The sequence below is a fragment of the Triturus cristatus genome, chromosome 10, assembly GCF_964204655.1.
Source record: "Triturus cristatus chromosome 10, aTriCri1.1, whole genome shotgun sequence".
Classification (NCBI taxonomy): domain Eukaryota; kingdom Metazoa; phylum Chordata; class Amphibia; order Caudata; family Salamandridae; genus Triturus; species Triturus cristatus.
In genome coordinates this window covers 1030871714-1030895209 of record NC_140593.1, presented here as the reverse complement: position 1 = coordinate 1030895209, position 23496 = coordinate 1030871714, and the positions used below count along the sequence as shown (strand labels likewise).

General features: G+C 46.8%; 1 protein-coding gene across 1 annotated transcript in view; it reads left to right on the top strand.

Moving 5' to 3' along the window:
* The window catches only part of LOC146796475 (uromodulin-like), a 435032-nt gene that overhangs the window by 400873 nt on the left and 10663 nt on the right, over positions 1-23496 (top strand). The window contains exon 17 of the mRNA XM_085629080.1: positions 20564-20644. Coding sequence (XP_085485206.1) covers positions 20564-20644 — 81 coding nt within the window. The remainder of the gene's footprint in view (positions 1-20563; positions 20645-23496) is intronic.

The window sequence follows — 23496 nt, the reverse complement described above, 5'->3', positions numbered from 1 at the left end:
GCTCTCCATTGTATCAAAGTGGCATGGTGGGTCAACCAACTGTGTAGTGCAGGGCCTACATATGTGCGTAGTATTGTAGATGTTACTCATGATGCTTTCCATGCTTTGCACTGTGACCTATGTAGTTTGGACTCATGTGTCATATGTATAAAGGTGTCTGATTATTTCCTGTCTCTTCACCTTGCCCACAGCATCGTCGGGGGACACCGAGGGAGACACCGGCACGGACGTGGAGGAGGGATCAAGCACCGGTGCCACCAGTGCTGGGGAGTCTGGCGCAGCAAGTGGCACGGAGGGCGAGGGGAGTCAGGCGGAGGACCTGTCCAGTACCAACACCGACTATGAAACTGACGGGTCCGAGGCTGAGCTTCCAGGGGGGGCGGAGGCTGCTCCCACAGCTGAAAGCAGCAGTACATCTCTGGCCGCCCCCTCCATTCCCATCACCGCCCTCCCACGTGCTCGGGTCCCTTTTGTCCGTGCTAGGCGACCACATGTCTCCTTCGTGCCAGGCACCACACCCCCTGCCCCTGTCTCCCCTGCTGCCGTCAATGTCGAGTCTGTGGACATCCTGCGGCAGTTGCAGGTTGGTCAGACATCGCTGCTTAATGTCCTCCATGGCCACACCAGACTGCTGACACAGATGGTGTCGTACATGGAGGGCATGTCATCAGCGATGTCTGACCAACGGATGTTGCTGAGGTCCATGGACTCGTCACTGACGGCAGCAGTGGGTCGACTGCAGCGCTCCGTCCCCCCCCTACCTCTGCCCCATCCACTCCCATGCCTGTCCCAAGCACACCCAGACATCCCATGCATGCACCCCACCAGACACAGGCAGCACACCAACAGGGAAGGCCAAGCGCACACCTCCAGTCACGCACACACAGGGGGAAGTAGGCACACCAACTGGGTCGGGGGGCAAACGACAGCCACGCAGGCACAGTGGGAGTCCGCAGTCCTCACAACCCACTTCCTCCAAAACCACTCCCCTTAGCTCCCCTGCCCAACAGTCGGACAAAGAGTTCTTCATGGCCAGTCTGTCCCTCAGCCCCAGTGTGACACCACCCCGCAAGCGGTTGAGGAAGTCCCCAGGCATGGGAGTTGAGTCCCCCCCCTGTCCACACCCTCCCCCAGTAGCGCTGCAACCCATCCCTCCGACCACCCCCCTCCTTGGGGCCTGTGGTTCCTTCGGGTGCAGGGGAGACGCTGGCAGGCCTTGCAACTGTGTGCAGCGCCATCCTAACCACCACCTTTGGCGCTGCCCCGCCCCCTGTGGTGGAGTTGTCCGTCCCTGCACCCACAACACCTACCCTTGCCCCTCCTGTCCCTGCGGTGCCTGGTCCTTCCTCCCCACATGATGCCCCCCCCGTGGATTGAAAGGAACTCTGAACTGTGCAGGCAAGCTAGGGGAGACACGTCCCAATGTTTCCCCCCCCCCGGAATTCGCATATGGACTGGCCTATGGGCCTTGTATATAGTGTACATTTCAAATCCACTCTTTTTTTATGCTGAATAAAGCATTTTGTTTTTCATTTGCACACAAATGCTTTTCTGGTATTGCTGTTGGTGCTGCTGCTCCCTGAGTTGGGGTGGTGATAATGTGTTAGGTGTCTGGGAAATGTTGTAGTGTGCTGCTCATGGGGAGGACCCTGGTATCTGCGTGCCATCACAAGGTCTCTGCAAATAATCTTTGGTCATGTAAGCTCTTACTGTATGGTGACATTGTCCCAAGGAGTGTTCCTTCCTCTGTGGCACCTGACTTCTTCCCTGCAGGGTGTTTCCCAATTTTTGTGCTGACCTGTGTCTACATTTCCTTGCTGTGTGAGGGATCCCTTCAACTTTGGCCATGCCTGCATCGTCTGTGCCATCCTTGGTAGTCACTGTACTTGTGTATGGAGTATGTTGCCATGGCTTAATGTGGACATGGTCCCTTTTTCGCACTATGCATGTGTGTACTCCCAGCCTAGCACACATGTGTTACTTGTTCTGCAGGGTATTTGGGCACCTGACTGACAATTGTGGGCATTGTATCTGTGGGTACTCCACCCTTTTCCTTCCATGGGAGGCAACAACTTGTCGGCTGCCCCAGCACCTGTACATTCCTATCAGTCCTGGAATGTGGGTGACAGTGTGTGTTCCCTTAGGCTCTCTTAGTTTAGTGGGGTTTCACATGAGGATACAGTCTTGTTGCATGATCTCAGTGTGTGTATTGTGCTGCCACCGCCAGGGGTGGGTATGCATGTGTAATTTGTCATCACACCCATATGTGGTGTGTCATGCAGTGGGGGAAGGACATCCATCCTCATGGGAGTGGGACACTGCTGTCAGTGATGTGTTGTCATGGCACTATCAACATAGTCGCACATTGTGCATGCCTTCATGCACCCATGGAGTTTTGCTAATGGGAGGATGATGTACACACCCCCATGTCTCTGTCCACTGCTGGGAGGCCTCTGCACCCACCCCTCATTTGTCTGGGCACTGCTGGGAGTGATAGGCACCCACCCCTCATATGCCTGGGCACTGCTGGGGGTCCTCTGCACCCACCCCTCATATGTCTGGGCACTGCTGGGAGTGATAGGCACCCACCCTTCATATGTCTGGGCACTGCTGGGAGTCATCTGCACCCACCCCTCATATATCTGGGCACTGCTGGGAGTGAAAGGCACCCACCCCTCATATGTCTGGGCACTGCTGGGAGTCCTCTGCACCCACCCCTCATATGTCTGGGCACTGCTGGGAGTGATAGGCACCCACCCCTCATATGTCTGTCCACTGCTGGGGGTCCTCTGCACCCACCCCTCATATCTCTGGGCACTGCTGGGAGTGATAGGCACACCCCCCTCATATGTCTGGGCACTGCTGGGAGTGATAGGCACCCACCCCTCATATGTCTGGGCACTGCTGGGAGTGATAGGCACCCACCCCTCATATGTCTGGGCACTGCTGGGAGTGATAGGCACCCACCCCTCATATGTCTGTCCACTGCTGGGGGTCCTCTGCACCCACCCCTCATATGTCTGGGCACTGCTGGGAGTGATAGGCACCCACCCCTCATATGTCTGGGCACTGCTGGGAGTGATAGGCACCCACCCCTCATATGTCTGGGCACTGCTGGGAGTGATAGGCACACACCCCTATGTCTCTGTCCACTGATGTTATGTTATGTTATGTTAAAGAGTTTTTGTATAGTGCCTATCACCGCCGGTCTCTAAGCGCTTAAAACAGAAAGAACGTACAGTCACTCCGAAACCCCATGCCGTCTCTGATTAGGCCGAGGAGATAGCTTTCCTAAAAAGGAATGTCTTAAGTTTTTTCCTGAAGGAGAGTAGCTGTGAGTCCTCCTTCAGATTAGCCGGTAGCTCATTCCAGAGTTGTGGAACAATCATCGAAAAGGCATTGCCTCCTTTGGTCTTTAATTTAAATCTGGGTTGAAACAGATTGGAGGCCTGACCTGAGCGTAAGGTTCTGGCAGGGACGTACCTCCTCAGGCGCTGCTTGATGTACTCTGGGGCTTTGCCAAAGAGTGCCTTATGGGCCTGCAGAGACATTTAAATTGAACCCTAAACTTCATGGGCAGCCAATGCAGCTTCCAGAGGAGTGGAGTTGCATGGGAATTTCTCGGTAAGGAGAAAATCAGCCTGGCAGCATCATTCTGCAGGACCTGCAGCTTCCTTAGCAACTTCTGTGGCAGACCAAGATACAGAGTGTTGCCGTAGTCTAGCCTCGAAATGATTGTGGCGGAGACGATGGTTTGTAGGGTGGAGGCTGAGAGAATGGGAGTCAGCTTGCGTAATTGCCTCATCACCCCCATACAAGAGCCCACCACGGCCGACACTTCAGGGGCCATGGTGAGATCTGCATCAATCTTTAAACCTGGACTTTTTACCACTGTACCAGGAGAAGGAGTTTTTCCTAACTCCGGGGGCCAGTACAGATCACCCCAAGGATTAGCCAGGTTGCTAAGCACCAGTACCTCCATTTTCTCTGCATTTACCTTCAAAAAGTTGTTAGTCATCCAGTTGACCGTGAATCTGAGCAAGTTCCTCACTGATTCCTGAGCCTCCTTTGTGTCTTCTAGCTACACTAGCAGCTGAGTGTCATCTGCGTAGTTGAAGATTTCACAATTCCTACGCGAGAGCTCCTCCATCAGCGGTTGTAGGTAGATGTTAAAGAGTAAGGGGGAGAGTGCGGACCCCTGGGGCACACCCCATGTCACCTCATTTATCCCCGACAGCTGGTCCCCCATCTGAACCCTCTGAGTACGTCCTGACAAGAAGGATTCTAATCACTTGAGCGTCTGTCCTGTTATCCCCAGCTTAGCGATACGGTCCAGCAAGATGGTATGGCTGACCGTATCGAATGCTGCCGACAGGTCAAGTAGAATCAGGGCGCATGGTTGTTTCTTGTCGGCTCTGACTCTTAGCTCATCAGTGACCATGGCCATAACAAGTTCTGCGCTATGCTGTGGCCGGAAACCAGCCTGCCTGGCATGGAGTAGATGGTGTTCCTCCAGATAGCCGGCTAAGAAGTTCAGGACGTGTTTTTCTAGGATCTTACTCTTTACCTTGGCATCAGCTCCTGTTTTTTTGAGGAGTGGGGAGACCCTAGCTTCCTTCAGCTGGATAGGGAGGTAGCCCGCTTCTAGTGAGGCGTTCAGAAAGCTCAGCAACTGCGACTGGATACCCGGCAAAGGCAATTTAACATTTTTTGGGGGGCAGGGATCTGTACTGGAGCCCGATTTGACATGGCCAACCAGCTCCACCAGTTGTTTTTCCTCGATGTAAGGGAAGCTGTTCAGGACCCCGGTTACCAGCCGACTGTCTATACCGGGTGACCCGGACAGACCGGCAGGAATCGTGGTAATATCTGTCAAGATGTTCTGAACCTTCTGAAGGAAAAAGCCTTGAAAAGTATCACAATCAGGTAGGTCGTCCGTGAGCCTTTTCTCACCTAGTTGCGTAAGTTCCCTAAGAATTGCAAAGGTCTCCCTTTGTTTATTAGTGGCCTCCCTAATTCTGTTTTCATAGAAGGCGGATTTCCTCGCCACAATATCCATCTTATAGCTGGCCAGAAGCGATTTAAAGGTTAGTGACTCTACTGGACAGTAGTTGAGTCTCCACCTTCGTTCCGCCTTCCGAAGGGCTTGCTTCTTTTCCCTAAGCGAAGCGTCAAACCATGGGGCTCCCTTACCCTTTGCTCTGGTCCTCTCCAGTCGCTCTGGGGCGAGCGGATCCAGAGCAGACCGGATCCAGGTCATCAGAGCAGTGGTGTCAGAGTCCAGGTTCGTCTGTGTCAACTTGGGGGAAGAGGAAAGCAGGGTCGAGACTAAGGAGACGGCCTCAATCTTCTTCCAAGACCTCACTTTCCTCCTCATTTGCGTTGAGATAGCCAGCTGAGGATCTCCCGGAACCCAGCACTTGATTAGGGAATGGTCTGACCAGATGCAAGGGCTGACCTCGATAATTTGCATAAGGGACAGGGAAGACCAAACAAGGATCGTGGGATCGTAGCTGTACCCACGCTCTTCAGGCCTGGGTACAGGCTGTACCACCATTGTTGGGGTGCCGTAGGGCTATGCGTGGTGCGACCCGTACCCACGCTCTTCAGGCCTGTGTACGGGCTGTACTACCAATGTTGGGGTGCCGTAGGGGTACGGCCCGTACCCAGGCCTACAGAGCGTGGGTATGGCTCGTACCACGCGTACCCCTACGTCACCCCAGCAATGGTGGTACGGCCCGTACCCACGCTCTTCAGGCCTAGGTACGGGCCGTACCACCATTGTTGGGGTGACGCAGGGGTACGCGTGGTGCGACCCGTAACCATGCTCTTCAGGCCTGGGTACGGGCTGTACCACCATTGTTGGGGTGACGTAGGGGTACGCGTGGTGCGACCCGTACCCATGCTCTTCAGGCCTGGGTACGGGCCGTACCACCATTGTTGGGGTGACGTAGGGGTAGGCGTGGTACGACCCGTACCCACGCTGTTCAGGCCTGGGTACGGGCCGTACCCCCAATGTTGGGGCGTCGTAGGGGTAGGCGTGGTACGACCCGTACCTACGCTCTTCAGGCATGGGTACGGTGCGTACCACAATTGTGGTGGTGACGGGACGCGTCCACATCCACTTCCGTTGTGGCTGGACGCAGGCCTTGATGGGAACACCCCCCCCCCCCCGAGTGACCAGTCCCTGGAGGTACGGTATGTACAGGGCATGTATACATTTTGCCTTGGGTGGGGGTTATGTTTCCTGCCCCTGCCCCCCACCTTTGCCCTTGGGTGTTGTTCTGACCTTCTGCGGCGTCTGCGGCGGTTCCTGTGCACCAGGTCGTAGGCTATGAGGGCCGGGATGACACGTAGGATGGGGTCCATGACTGTCCGTTGCGTACAGGTGCTCCTTCCTCGCGTCCTCCTCAATTTCCCGGCAGTTTTTGGCTCCCGTAAAAAATGCTACGTGCGGAGTGATGTATGTACGAATCATACTTGCTGGTTTGTAAAACGCTGCCTGACTCCGCCCGGACGTCACGTATGCGGTGTCCCGGATCAGAATTGTGGGTATATTTTAGCTGGTCGGTGTTTTGTACGAATCGTACGGAAATGGTATTTCTGTACGAATCGTACTTGCGGGTTTGTAAGGTGGTTTTCCCAGGTACGAGTCGGACGGAGAATACGCTCCATACGACGGTTCGTACCCGGGTTTTACAGGATCGGAATTGGCACCTAAATGTAATTCATTTTGTTAAAAATCTTAATATTATTTAATATATTTAATTTAATTTATATGTCTTTTTTAAGTCAATATTTTTTACCTCTATATTTTTTACTTCGATATTTTTGTATCAATATTATTGTACTTACCTGTTTAAGTATAGGGAGTCGATATTTTTGTATTCGATATTTTTACCACAATATTTTTGTAAACTATATTTTTTACATCGATATTTAATCAGAGAATCGGAATATTGGCAATTGTATACAATACTATAGGAGAGAGAATCTTTTTAATGTTATTAAGACACCCCCACCATGACAAATATAGACGATGCCATATGGAGGTTAATGTGGAAATTAACTGTATGCAATTTTCCATGCACAAAGAAAGAGTTGTTGGAATTAAAGGAGCAAAAAACAATCTCAGGTATTTTATATGTTTAGAATACGAAGTAAAATTTGAGATAGCAAAATCTTCTTTAAATGTATATTTAGTCAAAGGTAATATTTTACATTTATCGTCGTTTAGTTTATGGCCAGAGACGGCGGCAAATAGCTCCACCTCATGTAAGAAGGCAGGAATAGAGGATAGTGGATTGGATATAAATAATAATAATTCATCAGCGTAAGCTGCCAATTTAATTTTTTTATCTTTACCATTAAAGCCCTGGATATTTTTTTTTTTACGGATTTTGGATAAGAATGGTTCTAAAGCTAAGTTAAAAAGGAAAAGAGACAATGGGCAGCCTTGACGCACACATCTTCCCAACTCAAAATAAGAAGATCTGTCACCATTTACAAAGACTGCTGCTCGAGGATTAGAGTACTGGTGCGAAATCAAAGATATGATCTTTGGACTGAAACTAAACTATTGGATCACTTAAAAGAGATATGATCAGTTGACGTAGTTGAATGCCATCTCTGCGTCTAGGTCCACAGCTGCTAGTGAATGAGGTATATGAGAAGACTTAGATAAAACGTCAAAAAATAGGTGAGTATTGTCTGAAATGAGGCATCCCTTTATAAAACCAGATTGCTCTGCACCTAATAATTGTGGAAGATAGGATTCAAGACGTAATGCTATGGTTTTAGAGAACATTTTGTAGTCAATGTTGACCAAAGAAATAGGTCTAAAATGTTTGCAGAGTTCGAATCCTTTCCGTCTTCAGAATTAAACATATTAGTGCTTCTAAAAAAGAGCCAGAGGATTTGCCTGACTAAAGAAAAGAATTAAAAAGGGTGTGCAGTTTGGGAAGAAGCAGTGGTGCGAAATGTGTAAAAAATTCTGCTGTCAACTCGTCTGGTCCTGGAGCCTTATCTTTCTTGAGTGTCTGTAGTGCACTGAGGAGTTCTTGTTGTGAGATGTCGGATTCTAAAAGAGTGTAGTCTATTTGGGAATCGTAGGAGCGTTGAATGTCTGAAAGGAACTGAGAGATATCAAAATTTGAGGGTGTGGATTCTGGCGTTTGTAATTCTTGGTAAAAGAGGAATTCATCCAATATTTCAGAGTCTTTAAACCTTAATGTGTTTTGCTTATCCAGAATTGATTCGATGTCAAGCTAGTTATTCTTAACCTTTAAATAATTCGCCAAGAGCTTACCAGTCTTCTTTTGGCCACCGTAACATTTTGCGTAGAGTGAGGCATTGTCAGTGGAGTCTTTATTGAATTGAAGTTTGGCCTCAATAAGATGAGCTAAACATTCCTAGGATTTTGAGGAATAATATGAATGCTCCAACTTCTTTATTCTTGCCAAGAGATCTTTAGTGATTTCACGTGAAATTCTGTGTTTCTTTGAAGCAAACCCCATAATAAAATCTCTGGCAGCTGCTTTAAATGTGACTCAAAGGACAGAAAACGGCAAAGTATCAGTCTGGTTTAAAGAGAAGCGTGCATTAGAAAAACAGATAAAAGAGGAATTAAAGGTATGATCTAGAAGGAGAAAGTTATTAAAATGCCATTCGGTGTATTAGATTTTGATAGAGTATCCAATTTGATAGAAATAGGGGCATGATCAGATATCAAAATTTTCCCAATATCCGCGTCTCTCAAAGATTGAGCAATGTTATGAGATACAAAAAAGTGGTCTATTCGAGAATATGTGATTGGTGAGTTGGAGAATAAAAATTACATTCCCTTGTAAGAGGGTTAGAAATTCTCAATACATCAATAAGCTTATATTGTTGTATGACGTCTAAAAACTTTTTATGGGACTTATGTGATTTAAAGGAGACTAATGAGTTACGATCTATGAAAGGTTGAACAATTTGATTGCAATCTCCAGCGAGGATAAAATTATCGCCAATGCAAGACAAAATTTGTTGGGATAGAGAGGACCAAAAAGAAGGGTCACCGTTAGTGGGAGTATATACATTGAGAAAGAAACTGGAGCATACCCAATTTGCTATTTAGTATATACCATCTTCCATTGTCATCAGATAATTGAGAGAGTATTTTAACAGAAATGAATTTCTGGCAAAGTGTCACTACACCATTTCGTTTACCATCTCCTGGGGAGAACAAAACCTCTCCTTCCCAGTTTTTTTTTATATGTAAAGACTCAGTTGCCATTAACTGAGACTCTTGTATAAGAGCAATGTCAGCTTCCAGTTTAGATAGATATGTTAAGACACATTGTCGTTTAATGGGAGAATTCAAACCTCTGACATTCCATGACACAATTTTCAGAGGCATGGAGATAGTGATATGAATGCATAAGAAAAAAGATAGTGATCTAGGCAAACCAACCAACAACATAGAACAGCTGTAACATCAACCAAGTCATGTGTAATTATGATATGAATATATGAATATATACAAATCTTGAGAGGGTATAGTTCAAATACAAACGTGAAACATAAAATCGAATAGAGAAAAAAAGGGGAAGGAACAGGAAACAGAGAAAAGAAAGAGAAAACAAAAGAGAGATGAGGAGGAGAGAGAGGAAGGCACAGCAATTAAAAAAAAGAACAATACGTTTAAAAAGTATCATAAGAAGAAACAAAAATGAAAAGGGGAACAGAGATGAGACAAACAATGCAAAAAGAACAAAGGTGGAGAACATACCTAAGAATCCAATTAGGAATGGGGGGGGAGAAATCACAAGTAGTAGATGAGACGCCCGAGCATGATGGAGGGGAGGACGAAGGAAGGTCACTGCTCACAGAACAAGGGGAATGACAAACAGGAACAAGCATGAATGGGCCTGTAAGGGAAGGAAAAATAGTTCATCATCATAAACAATCAAGTTACAGTTCAGTCCAAATAGCTTTATTCGACAACATGTATCACAAAAGCATCATTTGACATCTATACAAGAAAACAGTATCTGTTCAGTGATAAAAAAAAAGGTTTTACAAAACAGAAGGTCGTTTGTAAGTATCTTGGCGTAACATTAGTAGCAGCATATTTGAATAAAAACATAAAACAAATTTCATAAAAGACCTAAGTCTAGGACACTATGTACATGTTGCTATCTACAGGTCACTTCCACCCCAGGTACACAATAATTTTAATAGTAATGCATAGAATAAAAATAAAAAATAAAAAAAGAGTAAAAGGGCATATTCCACCATGGTAATCAATATATAAAGTGCTAGTGCTATCTCTATCATAAGCAGTGTTCAGAAGTTATAGAGCAGCCCAATATAATCTATGATCTAATCACGTATAATGAGTCATAAATATCTACATTGGGGTCACACCTTGTAGGGCTCTGATTCTAATTAACCAAGCTTGGCCTAAAAACTTGGCCACTCCACATGAAAACAGAACACTGGGATCAGATTTTAAAATTCCCAGAGTAAACTGGTAATCGTGGATGCACATATCACTGCATATTGGTTTAAGCCATTTGCTCCTAGCTTTATTATAAGCAGGGCAAGCAAACAGGACATGGGCAACACACTTCACCGGAGCTCCACAGCACGGGCTACTCTCTGTCATGTTCTCGACTGTATGCCACTTTGCCATTCAGCTGTTAACAGGGAGCATGCCAAACCTAAACTGAATATACAGAGTCCTATCTCGTGGAACCTGAATCAAGTTACAAGAAAGAACAGATTTAGAAAAAACACATTGCATTAACCAACAACATCGTCTCGAGGACAAGAATATATTTGTTCAATTAAAAAACAACTAAAGTCAAGAAAGTTCTGGAGCTCTACACAGCCTGAGATGTAGACGTTTCGGTGAAATCCATAGTCTCTATCTTGCATGAATTAATAAAACTTTTCAGTCTGATCGGGTCTTCATAAATCGTTGTTTTGTTCTTATAGGTGACTTTAAAGAGGCATGGGTCGAGAGATCTGAAATCTGATCTCAAATTGAGAGATTCTTTTTGTCTGTCAGCTGTGTTTTTAGTGTAATCCTGAGTGAATTATAATTTATTGCCAGACCAAATGACTTGCTTGGTTGACTTAACTGCTGAAGGAACTTAAAATAAGTCAGTGTATTCTAAAAAGTATTTTAAAAAAACCTTTAGGATGCCGTGAGTTGGCAAAGGAAGCTTGCTGGTGTCCTAGGCGATCAGCACGTTGAATATTAAGAGAGGTCTCAGCTAGCATATTTAGAATCCTTGGAATGAAGGATTTGCAAAAAGTGAGAGACTAATTTCCTTCGTAAATTATTTTGCCTATTTCTATTTTCAAGGACCTACACTTGTTTTTGAAGGGAGGCGACTTGAGGCGACTTGAGATTGGAGAGTATTAATTTTGCCATGAGCGAGTCCAAGTGAGGATACATTGTGTTCCACCACAGTTAGTCTTTCATCCATTTTTGACCAATTTTCTGTGAGGTATTGCAGTTTGACATTAGTTTCCTCCATATAAGGACGTAATGAGCGGATTTATTCCAGTAGCATGTCTAAAGAGAGAGGAGAGGATGACTTCGGAGGAGATGGTGGGTCTTTTTTAGATGTTTTGTGGAAGCTTTCCCTGCAGCAGCAGAAGCAGTTGTCGAATAGGAAGAGCCCTTAGATAAAGAAACCAAAGAGTCTTCCATTCTGGAGGATTTCAAAAAAGATTGTAGAGTTTTTAACAAATGACTGTGTGGAGTGAACCAGAGAAGGACTCACCTTTTTCAACCTTCCCATAAAAGAGAGGTTGTAAATTTTTGCGATAACTCAGAAGGAAGTAGGACTGAGCCAGTACACAGGTTTTGAAGAATATTGTAGGCACAGACGATGACTCTAGCAGGAATAAGTACTACATGGATGAGTAAACCTCCTCATCTGAGGCAAAGTTCATAACATGTTTTGCAAGTGACAATAACCTTCGAACAAAGATACTTCACAAAGCTGGCAAAAAATGTAGAGATAAGGAAACTTAGCTCATTAAGTCATAGGAACAAGAAGCAGTCTATTACCAAAAACCAGAATGAGAAAGAAAAAACAAAAAGCAAAAAACTTCTAACACTCCTGTGGCATATCTGCAATAATATGAGGTGAAAGCATGTCCAAAATGGTGGCCATTTATAGGGCTGCTCCAAGGCAAAAGGATCTTAATAGAAGGAGGCTGTATAAACTTTTCTCAGTTTTTAGCACCAAAAGAAAAAGAAAAAAAAGAAGGTATTCCATTAAGGAAGAGGAGAAAAGAACTGTTGTTGCATGTTTATTCGTGGAAAGCTCACCTCAGGGAAACATCATACATAAAATGGTGGACGCGATTGGTGTGGAGCTGAGACAGGAGCTCTAATTAACAAAAGTGGAGTCCCTGGTCCGTGAAAAGTGCCGCAAAAGCTGCCTCCTTAGACTAGCATCCGAGTTCAGAACCACCCTTCCATGTAGATGGAGAAACAATGGTGCTGTACAGCCTGCCCACGTCGTCCCGCGGAGCCTCACTCAGGCGCGGCAATCTTCCTCGGCGGTCAAGCCACGCCCCAGAAATCTGAATTTCTAATAAGTCCAAATTTCACTCGAAGCGCAGAAGTGGTCTCCATTTTCTCTCTGATATCTTTGTGAATCAGGCCCTATGTCATCTTGGACCTCTTTTAAGTACACTGACGTGACAGAAAATGCTCATGAAAAATTAGGTTACTGGTTGTGTGGGGTGAAACTCTACTCAAACAAGCACCACAATCCTTGGCAGGGTGAGGCACAAGCAAACCAGAACTTAACCTGAGCTCAACCCTCTGGTAGCTTGGTACAGAGTAGTCATGCTTAACTTAGAGGCATGTGTAAAGCATTTATGCAGAACTTCAAATAGTAATAAAGTAAAAACACAACACAAGAAAAATCCCACTCCAATTAATAAAAACAGAGCAAAATGTAATAAATAAATGAAGACCAAAATGACAAAAATCTAATCAGTAAAACCGGAGAAATGCCATTTTAAACACTTAAGGGAAAAAAGCACCAAAAATCCTAAAGCACCAACTGTGGATATCTTGTTGGCTAGACCTGGCCAAAGTCACAAGCTCAGGCTGACCATGATGGAGTGCGGGCCAGCCACAGGGACCCAGGTATGCCCACTGAATAAGAATACCTTAAATCCTGGTTGCGTAGCGTTGCAAGGTCCTGCGTCAAATATGCGTCGCGAAGCTGAGATGATGCATCAGTTTTGAAGAGCTGAGAAGCTGTGATGAAAGGTCCTGCATTTTCATTGAGGATACCGTCGATGACGGCTTGTGGTGCAAAGTCCGGAATCAAGGATGCGTTGTGCAGTAAATGCAATGCATCAGTTCCAACGGGATGTGAGGTTGCGATGCATGAAACTGCGTTGTCGACGAGGCTGAGGTAACAAGAGATTTGTGATTCTAGGGCCTGCCTTGGGGAACCTTTGCACAGTGGCAGTTCCGATGCGAGCTGCGAGGTCAATGCAGAGTCCTTGCTCTGAGATAATCCTTGCAGCAGAGGTGATGCATCAGTTCTGCTCAGTGCAGCAGAGGAGATGCATTGGTTCTGATGGATCCACATATGGGGTGTCAAAGCACTTTCAGTCTTACTTCCACGGGTCCAAGACTAGGGTGGCACCACTTGGCAGGGTAGGACTCACAGATTGCAGAGTTCAGGTGCTGGGATGAGTGGAAGTCATTTGACCAGCATGGTAGTACTCCTTCCTGGCGGAGTATTCACAGGTCCAGAAGTGTACTGAAGAGTTGGGATCTGAGATCCAATATTTATACCTGGTTCCCACTTTGAAGTGGCTGAAGCTTCAAGAGGTTACCATCTCCCTGAGGTGTCAGGCATTGCCTTGCTCCATATCCCGACTCCAGATTTTCTGGGATCAATATAGACTAGTGATAAACCCTTTGTGAAAATGCCCAGGCAGAGGCTTGTGATGTGTAAGTGTGGTAAATGAAAGCTTCTACCCTTCACTAACTCAGAGTGGCCCATCCTGCCAACACCTATCTTCCCTTTGGCTCACTGTCTACGAGCAACACACAAACACCAACTTTCAGCTATAGCTAGTTATGTGACCCAGGAACAGGCTGCAGGCACCAAAAGGTTTGGCCAAGAAAATGCCAGCTTTCTAAAAGGGTGATTGTTTGTCTCCCAAATGTTATCAACCCATTTCACTGATAGACAGTGCGATTAAAATTATCGGAAGAGTGTCCTTTAATTGTTTAATTACAGGGGCTAGCGATAGAGACATTCTCCCACCCTTTCAATTTGGATTCCGGCCACACTTGGGCACAGTGGAGTAGTGCTTGAATTTAAGCTTTTTAATAAGTAAATATATCCATGCTTGGCGCTCTCCAATTTATATGGACTTTATGGATTTGTCCACTGCTTTTGACTCACTGACCAGGAATAAGCTGCAGACAATTATGTTGGACTTAGGTGTGGATCTCCCTTTAGTGAATTTCTTACATTCTTTGGATGCAGATTTAATTGTAAGAGTGCGCATGAGTGCTCATGGTCAACTGTCCCCAGAGTTCTCCTAAAAGGGGGAGTTGCAACATTGTACATAAACAGTTTATCCACTTACTTGATCTCTAACCCTCTCGACACCACAAGTTTGCAGGTGCCCGTGATACTTTAACCTGATGATGCAGTCCTCTTAGCATGTACGCCTAACACCTTGAGACTACTGGTGGATCGTTTTGTCCTTTTTATGAGTAACCTTGATTGGTTGACCAACTATGGCAAATCAGACATTATGGCGTGTGGGCCTGGTAAAGCCAGGTTAACCAGACTTAACATCAACGGCCAGCTACTCACTAGTTTTAGAGACTTTTGTTATTTAGATTTAACTTTTAATTGTCTAGGAACCTGGCACTCTCAACTAAATAGCTTCTGCCTTAAACTCAGTGGGTGAGCAGGCTCAGTGCTTAATCTGACCAGATCTGGAAGTAGAGGGGCTATTTCCCCCCTGTTGAAAGTCTACAACTCCCTGTGTGCTTCTACAGAGATACATGGAGCCGGGATTTGGGACTCCCATAAATCTTCCTCTCTGCGGGTGGAGGAAACCACATTCCTTGCAGATTTCTGGACCTACCACAGTCTACCCCAAATTTTATCATACATTAAGGGTTACATCGCAGACAAGGCTTAGGTGGATCCATTACTGGTGTGGGTCAGTATATGGACTAACCTTGCAGAATCTTTATGCAGGGACATTATTCTGGACTGTCTCAGCGTGGAGAAGGGTTCCTCTATTCCATGGTTGAGCTATAGCCATAAATCATTAGACACCCTGTGGTTGTCCCATTTTCTCAATGATCCTGGTAACATCAATAGTATGGACAAGCTAAAGGTTAAAGCCACATTCATTGAGCACTGTAAAGAAGGCAGAATGAAAGTTGAACTACCCAAATGCACTGTGCTGACTTATTTTAGATTATTTGCCTCAGTGGAACCTGTTGTATATTTAACCTTAGATCTCTCTCGTTGGGAGAGATCGCCTTTATTCCGTTTTAGAAAGCACTTTCTGAAGCCCCTACTTAATAAGTTAGGGCACCGTCAGTGTAGAGAAGCCTTGTTTCACCTGCAATTACTGAGTACTCCTGATGTATGGTTTAGTCTGACTTCTTTTTTTAAATCTGCTATCAGAATTAGAAAATCAATGGATGTGAGTTGTTAATGGAGGAAAATAATGACACGATATATTAACTATTTTATTATGTGTGATTTTAGTGTCAAGGTGTTTTTATTAAGGGTTATTTTTTACTGTGTTATGTATTTATCTTGTGTTTTCTTTTATGACCTTATTCAGGTCAAATAAAGATTTATCTGATTTGATTAGAAATCTGACTTTACCTTTAGAGGGTTTTTTATTGCAATTCTTCATACAACAAACTTTTCTTGTCTGGAAGTTGCAGCTTATTAAATATATTAAGGTAACTCTAATGTTATCCTATGGAAGAGGAGTTTTTTACCATTTTGGACACGTAAAACTTAAAAGTACATGTCCAACCTTTTAAATACACCGCACCTTGCCCTCTGGGCTGTTCAGGGCCTACTCTAGGGTTGGCCCATATCTATTAAAAAGGAAGAATTAGACTTGGCAAAAGGTTTACCTTACCTGTTAGACATGGCAATTTAAAACTACACACACAGGCTGCAATGGCAGACCAGAGATAGGTTTGAAGGGCTACACAATCAGTGCTTCAGACCCACTAGTAGCATTAAATTTACAGGCACATGTACTCCCACTTTAATAGGGACTTACAGTAAATTACATAGGCCATCTCTACTACATTTTAAGGAGAGAGCACAAGCACTTAAGCACTGGTTAGTATTGTTAAAGTTAATAGAGTCCTAAAAGCCAAAAAAGGGTTCAGAAAACAGTGGGGTGAAGGCAAAATGTTTGGGAATGACCCTGCAGAAAGGGCCAAGTCCAACACAACTCCTTCCAGCCAAAAGCCAAGGTAGACTAATGAATACCTTGATGGGCTTCCATGCTTAGGTCAGAGAACATGGACGAAGGCCCTTTTATGCAGGTTTTACTGTCGGTTCTATGCTTCTCTTAACTCAGCTGTATCCCTCTGGCTACACTCTGCTGAGCCACAGAATGGTATCTCTTTCTTCCGAGAGGATCCCCTGCTTCCTTTCCCATCCATTGATTGTTCCTTTTGGGCCCTCAGTGCGGCGGGCCGACTGCCCTCACCTCACCGGGGCCCAACAATATTGTGCTGCCAGGTATTATTACCCAGATAGGGCCTGGGTATGAAGAGTGACTGCCAGGGTTAAGGGTACACTTCAAAGAACGATCAGAAGTGGGTCAAGAGACTTTGTGACCCCCATCTTCTATGCTTTTCAGAACTGGACAGGTGCCAAAAGGCCCCTTGTGGAACCCTTTTTAGTGACCGACTATTGCCCTCAGCCAGCTCTGCTCCGCATCCTGTGGGTGAACTTTCCAAGTAGTGGTGTTAGACCTGGCCTCTCTTGCCGTGGTCTTCACTCACTTTCTTGTCTTCCTATCTTCTGTTTGGACCTTGTTTTGCTGGCGTAGAATTTGCTCAATTTGCCACTGCCATTCATTGCCAAAGCTCTGTACTTGTCATATGCATGTGAGTGGTGTATACATGATTGGCTGATTTGGGTTAGCTGTAAGTCCCTTGGCTATGGGTAGGACATGTACCCAGGGCATGTAACTCAAATGCTCCTGCGTGGGCCTGCAGCACTGGTTGTGCTACCCATGGAGGTAGCTCTTCCAACGTGCCCCAGCTTTGCCATAGCTGAGCCTGTGTGAGCAGGTTACTGTTACTCTGCTTTGCATTTAAAAAGCTACTTGCCAAGTTTCTGCATGTCTCTCCCTACATCAGAATACTCCCTGAGGACAGGGTGTGGTGTTGGGCAGAAGTAGGTCTTGTGCACATATGCGATACATTCACGGGTAGTAAATGGCACCGGATGGTGTGTTCGGTATGGTGGGGCCTGCTTCTCTTATTGATTGACATGATGGATCTGTGGAAAAGCTATTGAGCGTTGTTTCTTTTGTGCAGATGAGTGGCAGTATAGTGTTTGATGTCAATGAGTTAGTAATGGAAAATCCTCCCTGATGGTGCAACTAGATTCAACATTACTAATGTGCAAATTCTCCTTTGGGAAAGTGGGCATTTCTGTGCTTGGGGCTCTGTGTGCCTGTCAGACTGTCTCCAATCTACATTGGTGCTGGGGAAACAGCTATAAGCTGTGCATTCCTGATATGTGGCCATAAACTAGGGACTCAAGGTAAACTGAAGACCTCTGACTCTGAGGGATATTCCTGGTATGGATAAGAGGTGGTGAAATTGGCACCTGCATTCCAAACGGGCAGGATCCTGACCCCACTAAAGATACTGATCAAGCCTCCCAGGCTAGGGTTGCAGACAGGACAAAATTTTGAGAGGACTTGTGCATTTCAAAGATGACCTTTTGAGCTGATCTCATCATCAAAGGCCATTGTGGGTATAACTAATGGGACGCTGCCCTTGGGAGTTAGAGGTTCTTTTGGGATTAGAACCATACTACGCTGGTACGATGCTAGGAGATCAACAACAGGAACCATTGGGGCAAGAGGGACTGCAACTCGATTATCTTTCTTCTTGGGGTGACCTGGGGCTTGTCGTGCTCCAGGAAGGGTTTTATTACTTTGTGGATTTTGCCTGGATGTTGCTGGGCCGCAGCTAATTGCCAACTGTTGTGGACCGGGTCTCTAAGCACTCCAAGGGTCGGTTTACTGGCCTCCTGTCCACAAGATCCCAGGGAGAGAAAAGATCTCCCCATTTTCTGGAGAACGTAAGGACCGTGCAGGGTGTGGCAGAAATGCGTGAGAGTGATTGTCGGTTGGGACAAGGACAGTTCTGGCATATGCAATAATTACACTGTGAAGAGGAGTGTGTTCGTAAAGATCAGTGGCCCACCTGGGTGTGCCGTAACATGAGGAGTTCGAGGATTGCTGGGGAAGTTTGCTGAGTCTGAGGAACCAAAGTTTACAACCAGAAACATGTGCTAGCTCACACTTTATAGCCTGTGGTGTCCAGGGGTGTTGTGGGAAGTTTTCCGAGACCGCGGTACCCCAGCTGGAACCCTAGACTGTGTCTGACCTCCAGATCGGGAGGACAACAGTGCCTGACATTGTGGCCTCAGTCGAAGGTTGTCGGCTCCCTCTTGCCAGACCCACGCCACAAGGGACTCTGTTGTTGAAAATATTGTGTCTGAATCTGAGGGGTCTTGTTGTGCCTTGTGTGCACCCACGGCTGGCTGCCTTTAGTAACTGCAGCTTGCACCTCCACCAAAGGGGAAACATGTCTCCAAATTGGAAGCATGCCAGCTTCTGTAGTCACAGTCTTTTGCCTATGGGGGGATAGTGATCCCGCACTCATTAAGGTGCTGCTGGGTGCCTGAGGAGCTAATCTGGATAGACGAAGCCACGCAACTGTTTCCTTCTGCTTTAGGTGGTCCTGACAATCTAATCAAAGTGTCGCCAGCTGGTGCAACGTGTATCGTTGGCTGGTGTGGTTTGAGTGTCTGAGGGGTGAGTCACGAGGCATAGTCTAAACCTGTGATTTCTTGACCATTACAACTGTATAGGGTATGCATATTTGTTTCTGTCATTGTTGATGTGGGAGGGATTGCCTGGCTCGCTAACACCTCAAAGAAGTACGCACATGGGGTTATTTCACTTACAAAGCTGAGGGGATAACGGGGCAAGTGAATACCTATGACTAGAATTGTTATATATTTAGGGGTTCCCCTGATGCTAGATGCAGTGCCTAAGCCAGGATAGTAAAGCAATTGTTTGAAACAGTGTATAGTATTAAAAAAACAAAGAAGGATGAATGAGAAAGTATGAATGCATGATAGGGCCATTTTGTTATACAGCAATGAAAAATCATTTTTTAATTGAAGTGCATATAGATTAAAGTATGTCTACTTATATAATTTTCTTCTTTTTGCTGATGTAATAAATTGATCAATTTCTATCTGTTATTTGGGTTTGGTACTTAAATTTTAGATGCGCATATTTTGAGCAAGATATTTAAAGATATAGTTACCTAAGCATTTTTTGTACAATTAATACCTATGACTAGTACAGATATGTTCATGCCGTTCTGCTGCTAATGGGAGGATTAACTGTAAAGCCGGGGTATGTCAATATGTGTGTAATACAAAGGCCAATGTTTTATACATTCCGGTGGGGAGTCCTTTTTGTAGTGTACATAGTGTGGTGCGAGGGTGGTGTTGTGCCAATACTTTACACTTTCACCCTGAGGATAAGCCTGACTGAGGGTAAACATGCATTCTAGAGTTCCTTTGTTGTTTTGTATAAAGATAGGAGATGTTTTATACCTTCTGCTCAGCCAGTGTGACTGTGGTGGTGGAATGTTGGTGTGTGAGGTGGCTGTGGAAGGTTGATGAGTGAGAGTGTCAGTTGGAGGATGGGCTGGGCAGCAGGAAGGCTGCTCTTGGTGGGGTCCTTCATGACATCTTACTAAATGAACCTTCTTAACTAACCTACCTTGGAACTGGACCTTCTTTCTTCTACAACAGTTTTGCGGTGAAAATAGGGCATTACTTGCAGAATTGCTCTTCACCGCACAGAATTCCCCATGTATCACATTTATGTAACATATTTCTCTTTGATAAACCTTGCCAGTTGTTTGTTGCCTAAATCTCTCAAGGAGTAATTGTAGGGGGTGCAGTTAGTAGCCCATGCTGTAAATATCCCACATTAAGGCAAATGTGCATTGCAGTAATTATGACAAAATTCAGAACTTCGGAGTTGTAATTACTGCACTGCTTGCACAGGGGTCGAAGTTTATCCGTCTGCTCACAATCAGGTCTGTTCACTCCATATCCCCACCTTGGATTTCAAATATTCCTTTGGGAAACCGAAATTCCTTTCTGAGAGAACTGATATGTTGAATAGATAAAACTTTCTTTGTGGTCTGTGTTGTCTGTTGATATTAATTTATATTTCTATTTTTTAGAGTTTGGTCAAACCCCGTCTGCATCAGCGCCTTTAGCCAATGATGAAACAGTGCCTGCAGCTCAGTTTCCTACCTCTCATGGTAAGATTAACTTTTGTGATTAGACGTTCAATCAATTTTTTACCCTTTATTTCATTCTAACCTAGTTTTACCTAATTCCCTTGTTTAATAGGAGTCTTGGAATCATGTCCTAATATAGCACACTGTGGGATCTACATGTCAGAAAGCTTTCTGAAAGAGATAATGATGAACATTGTTTGTATTTCATTTTCAATTATTTGGTGAATACATTATTATATAGCAATAATAGAGAGTAACTTCCAGTATGTTAGGAGAATTCCCTACATTAATTTATATTAGCTCATGTACACTTTAAATAATTAAAACCAAAACAATAGGGTGATGGAGGCCCCAGGTCACTGGCCCTGTGGTGGCGCACCAACAAAGTTAGCATTTCACCAATATTCCCCCCACAGACATGGTTACATCAATTATAATAATCACATTTATATGCTCTCAGGCCCACTGTTTCGTGATTGCTTGGTGAAAACTACCAAATTGGAAGTTTGCATTTGGAAACAATGGTCCTCATTTTCAATGTCCCTGCGCCGCCGGAACATTACAGTCTGGCACGGCACTCAGCAGGGCCATATCTACAAGGCCACGTAAAGTCACCATGCCTGGCTTTACATAGCCTTGTAGATATAGACTGAGGCAACGCAGCACAAGTTGCTGCGTTGCCTCACCCTGCAATAGGAAGGCGTGCCATGGATGATATGGTAGGTGTTCCCACGTAACACCCATGGCATTTGACTCATTCTCAGATTTACAAGATTTCGTAAACCTGGGAATGCGCCAAAAGCCTATGCCTCCTCAGGAGAGGTGTAAGGGAGGTGCAACTAGGATCTGAAAGAAACACGTTAGTTAGATTCTTCACCTTAGAATATCCCCAGGCGTCAGACTGGATCCGGAAGATTTTTCGTCAGCAATACCCCTTGCGCGTCGCTAGGCGTCGTCTGCGGCTCCGCGTCCGTCGTCGGCGTCGTGCGCCGGAATGACGTCGGCGTACTTAGACACCGCCCTCGTGCGCTGACGTCAGTTCTTCTTTTTTCCGCGCCAGTAAGCGCAGATCCGGGAGAGCTACCCCTTTAGTCACTTTTTGACTAACTTTTTTCGATCCTTTTTGATCTTGTCTCGACTCCGGTGCCGGTAGGATGCCTGGTTTTAAGCCTGTGCTGACTGCAACCGCTTCATGTCGGTTACGGACCATCACCGCCGGTGCCTTTACTGCTTGGGCCTCGACCACGACGCGGCGTCGTGTTCGGACTGCAAGGCCCTGACCTCGAAGGCTAGACGGGAGCGGTCCCGTAAGCTTCTCGAGCTTCGCCACTCGGCTCCGCGCCCCTCTCGATCCCGGTCCAGGAGGAGGTCCAAGGATCGGTCGCGGAGCCGCAGCCGACGTCATCATCGATCGTCTGGCTCCAAGTCTTCGGGTAAGTCGAAGCACTCCAAGAAGTCCTAGAGGCGACACCGCTCTTCGGACTCCCCTCGCCGGTTGCGCGACTCGGCCAAGGGTCAGGGTGGATCCAACCCCGCGGCTCCAGCGGAGCCGCAGGCGCCGCGCAAGTCCCCATACCCGCCGGTCCCTGGGACTGACGCGACGCCGGCGGAAGTCAGTGCCTTCCTCTCGGCCATGAGGAACCTGGCTCCGCCGTCGAAGCCCGATGGCGCGCCTTCGGGCCCCGCGGACCCGACTGGGCAACCTTGCCTGCCGGCGGCTCCGGCCCCGGCGCCGTCGACGGCTCTGGCCTCGACGCCGCAAGCGCCCGAGGGACCCGTTCCCGAGTCCCCGCCGACGTCGGCGTCGACACCGGTTCCACCCCCGACGCCGGCTCGGTCCGGGCCCGGCGCCGTTACGGCGTCGATGGACGCCGCGTTCGGCGCCGCTGGAGACACATTTTGTCTATCGCCCGGCTCCGATCCTTCCTCCTGCATACCAGGAATCGGATGATGGGGGCGAATGGGAGGGATCCGAGGATCCTATGGCCGTTCAGGCTCAACTGTCACAGGACTGGGCAGAGGAACTGGGGGAGGCCAGTGGTCTGGATACCTCTCCAGACACTGGATTCATCACTCCTCCGACTGTGGCTTCGGAGGAGGGTGCTGCTTTATCTGTGGTGCTGCGCAAGGCGGCCGCAGCCCTTGGGCTCAAGCTACCTGCCGTGGCTGTGAGGAGTAACGTCCTCACTGAGGTGCTTCAGTCTGCAGCAAGCTCCACTGAGCCTCTGCTGCCATTCAATGAGGCCCTCACTGACGTTCTGCAGGGCACCTGGTCCAAGCCCTCCACAGTCCCTCCTGTGGACAGGAACGTCGCCAGGCGCCACCGCCCTGCTCCGGGTGACCCCAGTTTTCTGTCCCAACACCCTACCCCCGAGAGCCTGGTTATCCAGGCCTCTACCTCCCAATCCTCCTTCCCGACCACCCCGCCGGACCGGGATTCCAAGAGACTGGAACAGTTTGGCAAAAAGCTGTTCTCCTCCCTTAGTTTGGGCCTGCGGTCTTTGAACACCGCCTGTATCTTGGACCGTTATTCCCACTCTCTGTGGGATACGGTGGAGGACGTGCTGCCCCTGTGTCCGGAGGAGGTCCAGACACGACTTACCCAGGCTCTGGCCGATGGGAGGGATGCAGCACGACATGCTATCAGATGTGGGCTTGACACTACGGACTCGCTGGGTAGGGCGATTTCTACCTCAGTGGCGCTTAGACGTCACGCCTGGCTGTGGTCCACGTCCTTTTCGGGCGATGTCCAGAGCACCACGCCAGTGGGCGGCAGAGTTCGCCATCACCTGCTCCACTGGCGGTCCATCACATCGGACAGGTGGGTGCTGCAAATCGTCCGAAGGGGCTACTCCCTCCCCTTCGAGACGACC